The following is an 11,410-nucleotide window of genomic DNA, read 5'->3' on the forward strand; positions in this document are numbered from 1 at the left end:
ACAGACCACTCTTGTGCTCCCTGAAAGTTTTCCCATGCCCCTTCTTGGGTTTAGTATTGATCCCAGGAGTTTATTTATAGACCACAGCTTGGATTAAGTAAACTAATATTGACATGTTTAGAGTGAATCCTATCATCCTGCCGAGTGATGGTTGGAACAATTAGTATATATAGGTCTAATATGCAGGCTTTCTGTTTCATAGCGAGAATAGTAAATGCTATGATCACGTGAACCCAGAATCTTGAAGTATCATGCATATATAATAACTGATTACTGGTAAGCATACATTAATTACAGTTGCCCCAGGTAAGATTCAGTCTTTTTCTGAGCTAGCTGTGAGTATAGAAGAAAGGGAGAGAGGAAAATAGTGCTTTACATGGAGCTACCCTTGAAGAGTATCCAGAAGCCACAGCTGGCACAAAATACAGCAGTGCAGACAGTTCTGAATGCCCCAGAGGGGCATGTATAATATGCCTGTTATACGAACTGCAATGGTTGCCAGTTTGCTTTTGGGTCCAATTCAAGATGTTGGCTATTACCTTTAAAGCCCTCAATGGAACTGGACCAGGTTATCTGAGGAGCCATCTCATCCCCGCCATATCAGCTCTATTATGACCATTATGTTGCCATCTGCCATCCTCTGCTATGTAACCTTATCCAGAATTTGGTTACCTGCAAACAAATGGCAGTTGCTTCCTGGATCAGCTCCCTGGTACATGTATCTCTACAAACTGTCCTGCATTTTCAGCTAAATTTCTGTAGGCCAAACATGACTGAGCAGTTTTTCTGTGATATTCCTCAGTTACAAAAGATTTCTTGCCCTGAAGCAAAAGTTAACCAAATTTTGATTTGGATAATTGCATGCGCTGTGGATTTATTTAGTACTGGATTTGTTTTTGTTTCTTATGGCTGTATTATTTCTGCTGTGCTGAAAAATCCATCTGTTGAAGGCAGATGTAAAGTCTTCTCAACTTGTAGTCCACACTTGACAGTTTTTTCTTTATTCGTTTCTACACATTTGTTTTCATACGTGAGGCCAAACTCTCTTTCCTCTCCTACTATAGACTTATTTTCTGCTGTCCTGTACACAGTTTTGCCTCCCACTCTGAATCCCATCATTTATAGCCTCCAGAACAAGGACATTCAAGCAACTGTGTGGAAATTAACATTGACAAATAAAAGGAATGTCCTAATCGGATAATGCCATCTCCAATCTCACAAAGATAACATTTTGTTAAAGTAACCTCCTCTATAAAATGATTCTCCTCCCACACATATTCCTCCATTCTTTGAGTCTAAAGTATAAGGCAGGCTCCTGCCACTCTGTTTTGAATCTTGCATCGTTCTAATGCTGATTCAATTTATTTTCATGATATGATTACCACCATTTATTTTAGGTTTCATGTAATAAAATAGATAATAGGGCTATATTAATCGTCTCCATGAAGCAGAATATTTTTCATATACAGCAGACAGAGATAATTAAGCTACTATACTAGATTATACTGGACTAGGCTAAGAGACGTGCTTGATCACTCAGTAATAATAATTGCCAAATATATCCACAGAACCTCATTCTGTGAAATAGATTTCATGTACTTTAACTATTTTTTTCCCCAGAATCATATAAAGCTAGTGTCAGGGACAAACTGAGATCCCAGGCATGCATATATCCTGGATAATTTTAGATCTCTTTTGTAAGAAAAGCAAGTTGGGTGGAAAGCAACATTTGTCTTACTAAGGACATAATATCTTTTTCATAGAGCAGCAAAGCCTTTGGAATAGCAACTAGATGACATAAGTTCTGTATGGTCTTGAAAAGGAATTAAAATAAGTAATGATACAAAAATAAAAAGGTAAATTACTCCAGAGAACATTTACTAGTATTCAAATAGCCATTTGTCAAGCAGTTAACACCTTTCTAAAAGATGGATTTTCTACTCTCTGTGATGAACTGTGACTCATAATCCTAGAGATCTTTGAAGAGCAATAAATACTTTATGATGGGCTTTCATTTAAGTATTACAAATAGATAGCACCCATGGAACATCATTCTCCACCCCCAAATTAGATTAGCTCCAAGCCCACAAGCCTTCCATAAGTGCTTAAAGACATGGCAGTGGAATCACTTTGAACTCATGAGCCTCTCTGATAGGGAACCAGAGGAAATGTGGAATGAAATCAAAGATGTTGTTAAAAATAAAAGTTAAAGAAGATTCCTAAATATCAGGAAGCAGAAGAAAACAAACTAGATGTCAGAATTATTGGTAGGAATTGCCAAGAATAGAAGAGAAGCCTCTGGGGTATGTCAGGTGTGAAGCAGACACTGCAAGAAATATTAGAACTCTACTTTATTGATACTGGCTACAATAACAGAATTTTGAAAGCTTAACAATTTCCTCCTTCCTTTCTCTGGTGTTGGAGAAGACTCCTCAGACTATCATGGAGAGCCAAGAAAACAAACCAATGGATCATTAAACCAATCAACCAGGTGTTGTCACTTGAGGCACAAATGACCAGGGTCAAATTATCCTATTCTGGACACATTATGCAAAGAGCCAGCTCCCTGGAGAAGGCTGTAATGCTGGGAAATGTAGAAGGAAAAAAAAGAAGAGGACAACCAGCAGCAAGGTGGATGGACTCAGTTACAAAGGTGATAAGTGCACAAAGGCAGACTTGAAAGGACAGTTTAGGGATAGATCATAATGGAGAAGATCTAACCAAGGCTTTAGGAAGGCATTTGAAGACCTGGCTGTTTTCTCAGGCATTTGGAAAATGGGTAGATGACCTCTGTTACTATTGATGGCCAATGAGCCATTGGTTATCCTTGGGTGCCCAGAGCTTATGTTTGGTGGGTTTGTGTGTTTTAATCTTATAAGCCTCCCAAAGTCACTTGCATGAGATGGCCAGGTATAAAAATCAAATCAAATCAAATCAAATCAAGTCAATCAATCAATCAATCAATCAATGACAATTCAGTGTTGTCCTAAGGTAGCAATATTCTGGGAGCTGGATGGGTTCCTGGTTTGTTTCCATGTTCAAGATACTGGTGATCACCTGTAAAGACCTTTATGGTTTGCAGCCTGCTTAACTCCAGGACCATTTCCTCCAAATAGAATGTACCTCCCAGAGGCTGTCCATGGAGATTGCCTGCTGACAGTGCCTGCCTGGATGGAGGTGTGGTGCAGATGAGACTCAGAGGCCACATTCTCTGCAAGTTTCCCTTCTGTAGAATTACTGCCACCCAAATATAAGAACCTCACCCTCACTCATAGCATTCGGAAAGCTTTAAAAAAGGTGGAAAAGAAGCCAGTTGAAACCATCATCATTGTGTTTTTATACTTTTTGTTTCATGCTATAACCCAGTGTGAATGGTTAACCCTGTGGTTAAATTCCCTGGTTATTTTGAACAGTTTTATTTACAGCTCTTACTTTCACACTCAAGTGATGAAATTTTTAAAACGTGGCCAAATTCTGTCACATGAGATGTGACTGCAGTGTGACTGACATGATTGCCTAATTTGTTAATCACTCAATCAATATTAGTTTTATGTACGTAGTGTGTTTTATGGACTGCTAATTAAGCGTAATAAAGAATCAACTCTCACTCTCTCTCTTATTTAAAGTTATTCTTATATCTTTATTCCTGTACAATATTGTTTATGTACCTGCATGGTTGTGGGCTCCATAGGTAAACAACAAAATAAAATGGCTCTCTCTATGCATAACTAAAGATTTGTATTAGTCTTACTGGATATGTGGAGCAATGTGAAAAACATCACTTAGAATATCATTGTTGGTTGAAGAGCTGGCAACAATCTTGCTTAAATAATTCTATAAACTATAAAACTATATAGTTTTATAGTTTATAAATTCTATATAGTTTTATAGAATTATAAATTCTATAAACTATAAAAGTTTGAAGCCCTCCTTTAGGAGATCCCCCAGGTAAACTGCTTCTCAAATACAGGATTAGCTACTGTGTACAAAAACAGGACTGCCACTGTTCACAAATGCACCATTATAGCTGTCTACTAAACGTTAAAGATTAATGTCAGGTCTTCCTGTTTACAAGGAAAGAAAGGGAAAATTAAAATGTGGATATTAACATGGGAACCCAGGTGGTCCCAAGGGACTGATTCCTTGAAATGTTACAGAAAACAGAGAAGACATAATTTCATTCCACATAGCAAAAACATCTACACAGCATCGATATTTAAACAGATGGCAGAATCAACTTCTCAGAAAAAGAAGAGAGAGGTAAGAATAATTCTCTTTTATTCATTCCAGTTACTTAGAACATCAGTTATTAAAGTATTGCCAAATGTTGGATACTTATAACTCACACATAATATTATAAGATGAATTATGCATGTATTTTTTTTTACTCCTGAAATAAAGAGTAAGCATTTCTGGGCTCAGGTAAATGGTTACAAAATTATTAGCTGGAATAAATTACTTATACTTACTTACATGAATCCAAATCTTCTATATACTACTAAAATTCTTGTGTCTATAACTTTCTACTTGGCAAAACAACACATCATAGGACAATTTTTGAACCAAGGTACATCAAATGGGCTAACTTTCAGAATGCATGCAAATCTGGGACCCATTTATCCCATGTGATTGAAATTTGGGGAATTTGTGGCTGCTTCAGTGCTGTTGTGCTGCAGTGATCAGTCCAGGTCACATCATCATCATGAACATATCCCCAACTTCTTTCCCACCTCCCTCTGTCCCCTGTACCCAAACACACTGCATCAAAATCCAACAGGCAAGTGGTGATTGGCTGCTTTGGAAATGAGGCAGAAATGTGAAATCTCTTAATGACTTTGGGCATTGAGGGAAGGATGAAGGAGTGACTTGGATGCATGCTGGTGAAATAGGGCTGGCTGGGGGACACCCGTAGTTAATGGGTGAGCCCTCTTCCTCCCATGAGGGAGGGGCCCTTGTGGATACTCCAGAATAGGGAGCAGGGGTGCAGTTTAACTCGTAGTCTGCAGCTTCCTTTGTTGCACCTGGCCTCAGCAAAGTGCCAGGCAGTTTTGCAGGTCAGCCGAGGAAGAAGGATGCTTTGCCGGGGGTCTCCTGAAGATTGTGAGGGGAGGGCAAATGGTGCAAGGCTATATTATATGTGGAAATGGACAAGGGAGGGGTGGAAGGAAGGAAGATGGAAGGAAGGAAGAATTCTGATGCTGCCTGCCAGCTTCCCACAAGCCAAGTCAATGGGGAAGCCGGCAACGAGTTACAAGTTGCTCCCACTCCCACTGCTTTTTTGCCTTTGGTCATTCTGTTTCTCTGTTTAGGTAAGGCAATATCTCTGACACAATGACTCAACAGATCACAGGTTGTCTAGTATAATACTAAAGGAAGGATGTATTTAAAGTATTTGAAGTTCTGTTTGTAATGATACAATATGTGATCACCTGGATTTCGTATTTTTGAGTAAAATATATTAGAAAACTAATATTATCTCATAATAATTGATCTGATACAATACAGAGGTAGGTAATTATGGTCCTCAGTTTGCAATACCATGCTTGCCAATCTAGCAGTCATCAACGTAAAGTCAATGAGCTCAGCAGGTTGGGCATGGTTTTATATAATATGTACAATACATTTCTAAAATTCAGGCATTTTGCTAAAAGACAACAGGTAAAAGTTGTCAAGTTATATGTAAGATGAACAGCAGTTTGATTGATTTGTTTATCTAATTTGTTCATCAGTTTCTGTTTTATGCACTATATGCAAGCCATTTTAGGGATTGGTCATAATCATCTTCTCAGCCCCATCTTCATCCTATTTCACTGTATAAAAGAAATCAGCTGCGAATTCTGTAACAGCTACATTTAATGAATTCTCACTCATTTTAGCAAATTGGAATACACAGAAAAGCAAAAAAAGGAAAGGAAAGGAAAGGAAAGGAAAGGAAAGGAAAGGAAAGGAAAGGAAAGGAAAGGAAAGGAAAGGAAAGGAAAGGAAAGGAAAGGAAAAGTTTTAATTTGTTTAGATGGATTACAGGAACATGTTCTTTAAAAAAAGAAGAAGAAGAAGGTTCTTCTTCACACACAGTGAGTTTTACCCAAACTTGTAAGATTTTGCCTTTTCTTGAGACCCTAAAGTACAAAGGAATTTTACAGAGTTCTGTGTATGTTACTTTATTATAATATCAATGCACCTCATCTTTTTGTCTATCATTATAGAAAAAAAGGACATACATATTGGAGGAATTTTATTTATTTATTAAATTTATATAGCCACCCATCTCATGAAGGTGAATTTGCTAGGTGTACAATAAAAACACATATTAAAATAATCAGTAAAAACATAAATAAAGATATATCTCCCTGATCTGAATAATATATCCTTCTATTTTTTGGATAAGTAAATTATATATGACACTTAAATCACTTCTAATTATAGATAAGTTGCAAGTTTTAATAATGATAATAAAAAGTATTAATTATGAGATGTAACTATGATTTTTCTTTCTATAAATTTCCTCCAGTAATTGCATTTTATAATCTATTATAATCCCCTTTTGTCCACAACAGGGTTAACCAATCAATCATGTCAGAACTCTTTCTGATAGGATACTCTGATTGCTGTGATATCCAAATTTGGCATTTTAGCATTCTTTTTCTTCACTGAATTAGCATATGCAACTTTTCCCTTTGCTTCTTTGTATAGATGAAATTGTACCAAAGACTAGCTCTTAAGATATTTAAACAAATTTTTGGGAAAGTGTATTGTTGAAGGCTTTCACGGCCGGCATACGATGGCTGGTGTGGGTCTTCCGGGCTGTGCGGCCGTGGTCTTGAAGTCTTGTTTCCTAACGTTTCGCCAGCACCTGTGACCAGCATCTTCAGAGTGCAGGAGCACAGACAGGAGCAGTTCTCTCTGTGCCCAGGGTGAAGTGACCCTTCTGTGGGTATTTATAGAGATCTGGGGGTGTGGGGGTGTGGGTGGGGTTGGGTTACTGAGTGGCTGCTTGTTTTGGAGTCAGCATCTGTGTGTATTTTCCTGGGGATTAGGCAGGGTTTTTTCTTCTACTGAAAGTCCGTGTACAGCGACAGCCCCAAAACATCACTGCTCTAGAGGAGATCTGCATGGAGGAATGGGCCAAAATACCAGCAACAGTGTGTGAAAACCTTGTGAAGACTTACAGAAAAGTTTGACCTCTGTCATTGCCAACAAAGGATATATAACAAAGTATTGAGATGAACTTTTGATATTGACCAAATACTTATTTTCCACCATGATTTGCAAATAAATTCTTTAAAAATCAGACAATGTGATTTTCTGGATTTTTTCCCCATTTTGTCTCTCATAGTTGAGGTATACCTATGATGAAAATTACAGGCCTCTCTCATCTTTTTAAGTGGGAGAACATGCACAATTGGTGGCTGACTAAATACTTTTTTGCCCACTGTATGCAATGAATAAGCATGTGTCTTCCAATCTGACTGATGTGTCCAGACAACTTTTGATATAACTTAAGTGTTACATATCATAAAGATTTCTAATTGCAGATTGGCGATAAATTGATATGAATAATATATACTGAAATACATGGTCCCCATCTTTTCCCCCTACTAATCTCCAGCTATAATCTGTTTTTGCCCAGATTCAAAGAACCATGTCCAACCAATCTACTGTGACAGAATTCCTTCTGATGGGATTTTCTGATGACCCTGACATCCAACTTCTATATTTTGTCATGTTTCTATCCATTTATTTAATAGCCTTAATTGGGAATTTACTCATTGTGATTGTTGTGATCCTGAACCACCACCTTCATACCCCCATGTATTTCTTTTTGGTCAACCTGTCTCTGACTGATATTTGTTACATCACAGCCACTGTCCCCAAATCAATGTCAGTTTCACTGACAGATAACAAAATAATTAGTGTACTTGGATGTGTTGCTCAAGTTTTTTTAGTTGTAACTTGTGCAGGTTCTGAAATTGCCTTGCTTACCATCATGGCTTATGACCGTTACATTGCCATCTGCCATCCTTTGCAATATAGCCTTATCCTGAATTGGAATACGTGCAACCAAATGGCAGTTGCTTCCTGGATCAGCTCCCTGGTACATGCATCTCTACAAACTGTCCTCACTTTCCAATTAAACTTCTGTGGGCCAAACATGATTGATCAGTTTTTCTGTGATATTCCTCAGTTACAAAAAATTTCTTGCACTGATGCAAAAGTTAACCACATTTTGATTTGGATATTTGGATTCATTGTGGATTCATTTAGTACTGGATTCATTTTTACTTCTTATGGATACATTATTTCTGCTGTAGTGAAAATTCCATCTGTTGAAGGCAGATGTAAAGTCTTCTCAACTTGTAGTCCACACTTGACAGTTTTTTGTTTATTCATTTCTACAGGTTTGTTTTCATACGTGAGGCCAAACTCTCTTTCCTCTCCTACTATAGACTTATTTTCTGCTGTCCTGTATACAGTTTTGCCTCCCACTCTGAATCCCATCATTTATAGCCTCCGGAACAAGGACATTCAAACAGCTGTGTGGAAATTAATATTGACAAAGAAAAGGGATGTTTTAATCTGATAGTGCCATTTTCAGTCTGATAAATATAATGTTCTGTTAAAGTAACATCTTCTATAAAATATGAGTGATCTTTTTCCAACAAATATTCCTCCATTCTTTGAGTCTAATGTGTCGGGCAGGCTCCTACCGCTCCGTTTTGAATATTGCATGTAGTTGAATGTAAGGGGGGAATTATTCAGGAAATATTTTTCTCAAGTGATGTTTTGTACAAGCCTTGAACTGAACCTTCTGCTTTTAATCTTACATCATTCTAATATTTATTCAATTTATTTTCACGACATTGTTATAAGCATTTAATTCAGGTTTCATGTACTGAGATAGATATTAGGGCTACATTAATCATCTCCATGAAATAGGAGATGTTTCATATACAGCAGACAGATAATTAAGCTTTTATACTAGATTGTACTGTACTATGCTAGATTAAGAGGCATGCTTGGATTCAGGCTGTTGGGTCTCTTCTTTTATGGCCCTTACATACACATATATTATCTAGTTTATAAGGGAAAAAAAAAGGAATTGACATATTTTAATGGCTATGTGGTTTCTCTCTCCTTCCCCATTCTGTGACTTTTCCCCTCTCTTTAAATTGGAAGATTGTCCCCTTCATTAAATTTCCTCTCCTTTTCCCATTTGTCTGTATAACATTATCAGCAATCAGTTGGGGACATCAGTAACAATCAAGGGGACATCAGGGAAATTCTGTAATGTCTGATGACCACTGGTTGGGATTTAGAGATTCATTTTAATTTATCACTATAGCATTATTTTATTTAGTATTTTATATTTCTCACCTTTGTGGGCTGGGACTGGATTTTAGATGTAATCCAGATATAGTATAAATGGATATGGTATATACTATTTTTCTTGCTCACAGAAGAATGGTATATACCATATCCATCTCACTCATTTTTAATATTAGTAATATCTTATAGCATAAGTCTGAAATAAATTTTAAAAGATGAGAACTGAATTAGCCTTTTTCATTGCAGAGATCTTAGATTTTACCTAAAGAAAATCTGTTTCAGAAATTTGGTTGGGGGTTATATACGTACCTGTTTAAGGTAACATACAGATGCTGCTTATACATTTTTTTGAATCACTTTTTCCATTTCAAGCAATGGAATTGCAGTTCTGTCCTTTCTGTCTTTATTCAAATTAAACAAATCTACTACTAGCAAAACATTATCTGATTCACATCTATTTATTGATAAATTCAACTTAATCATTTTGACTACTAAAACATCATTTGCTGAAGTTTGTTGGTTAAAACAGCAGCTGAGATTTTAATATCTACATTAATTAGTGAAATAGCATGATAGTGTACAACAAATACTCTCTGTTGGGTTTTGATATAATATGGAAAGATTCTATAATCAAGTAAAATGATACTTATGATATAGATTTTGTACTTATGATATAGATTTTACTTGATATCATTATATCTAAGATATTTTAGTAGACATGTTATGTGCATTTTTAGTTGTATTGGTCTATGACTGTAATAAACTTATTATTATTATTATTATTATTATTATTATTATTATTATTATTTAAAATGATTGTTTCAATACATAAATTCAGTTGGTGTCCCTATATGAAAGGTGACAGCATTTTGATTTGCTGTCCATTATATATTAATGGAAAATCTTTGAAAGATGTTCCATTAATATGGAATATATTAATATGGAATATATTCCATGAATATATTCTCTAGATGTCTGCATTAATTATCAGCCATTCAAATCTAAAACAAACAAAACAAAAAAAATGGGGGGAAGTTTAATTCTTATTTACAAGAAAAGCAAGCTGAGTGGAAAGCAACATTTTTCTTACTATGGTTGGAATATTTTTTTTTTCTTCAAAGACCAGCAAAGCCCTTGGAATAGGGACTAGATGACACATCATCTGTATATTGAAAAGAAATTAAAATAAGCAGGCTCAAATTATCCTACTTCAGACACTTTATAAGAAGACCCAGCTCTCTGGAGAAGGCTCTAGTGCTGGAAAAGGTAGAAGGAAAGAGAAGAAGAGGATGACCAGCTGCAATATATGTATGTATGTATGTATGTATGTACAGTATGTATGTATTTTTTTCAAATTTGTCACTGCCCATCTCACTGTGGGGTGACTCTGGGTGTTTTACAGTAAAAATAGAATAAACCTTAATTAAAATAGATAAATATTAATTAATTAATTAATTAAAATATGCTAAAAACATAGACTGAGTTATGGTCATGACCTGAAAGACCAGATTAGGGACAGATCATCATGGAGAAAGTCTCTGTTTGTGTGTTTGCGATGCATTGTCACTCACAATCCTAGAGAACTTTGAGGAACAATAGATCCTGTATGGTGGTATTCCAATCTCTCATCAGAAGCAGCACATCTTACTTGCATGTTCTGTCAATTTCAGATTGAACCTGGCCTTTAAATTCATCAAGTTCCTTTTTCTTCTGCATCAGTGGTTGGAACATAACATAAAATACTTATCATATGAAATAATTATCCACAAAGTCTAATTGATATTATTTGGTCATTGATTGCATTGATGCCAAAGCTGGAAATAAAGAGGAAAACACAATTGAAATACGTATATGGCCTAGGAAAATAACTTATCAGTTTTGCCAATCCAATGTGACTTTTTAAACATGCATTTGGGGATGAGAGTGGTACCTGAACTGAGATGAATTTTACTGTTTGTGGTTATATTCGGCATTTATGTTGCAGGAGGCTAATAAAATTGTAATAAACAGCAGTCAGATTATCAACCACAGAAGTCAGCAAAATGTAGCATTCTGCTCACTCAAACATCTCAAAAAAAGAAGT

General features: G+C 36.1%; 1 protein-coding gene across 1 annotated transcript; it reads left to right on the top strand.

The window, feature by feature from the left end:
• The first annotated feature begins 7,636 nt into the window (after nt 1-7,636).
• LOC112542454 (olfactory receptor 14A16-like) lies at nt 7,637-8,581 on the top strand. Its single transcript, XM_025175355.2, has one exon. The coding sequence runs from the start codon at nt 7,643-7,645 to the stop codon at nt 8,579-8,581; it is 939 nt and encodes a 312-aa protein (XP_025031123.1). The 5' UTR covers nt 7,637-7,642.
• The last annotated feature ends 2,829 nt before the right edge of the window (nt 8,582-11,410 follow it).

This window comes from Python bivittatus, unplaced genomic scaffold, assembly GCF_059951505.1.
Source record: "Python bivittatus isolate LINGU-HERP-01145 unplaced genomic scaffold, Pbiv_v1 ctg000470_np1212, whole genome shotgun sequence".
NCBI lineage: Eukaryota > Metazoa > Chordata > Lepidosauria > Squamata > Pythonidae > Python > Python bivittatus.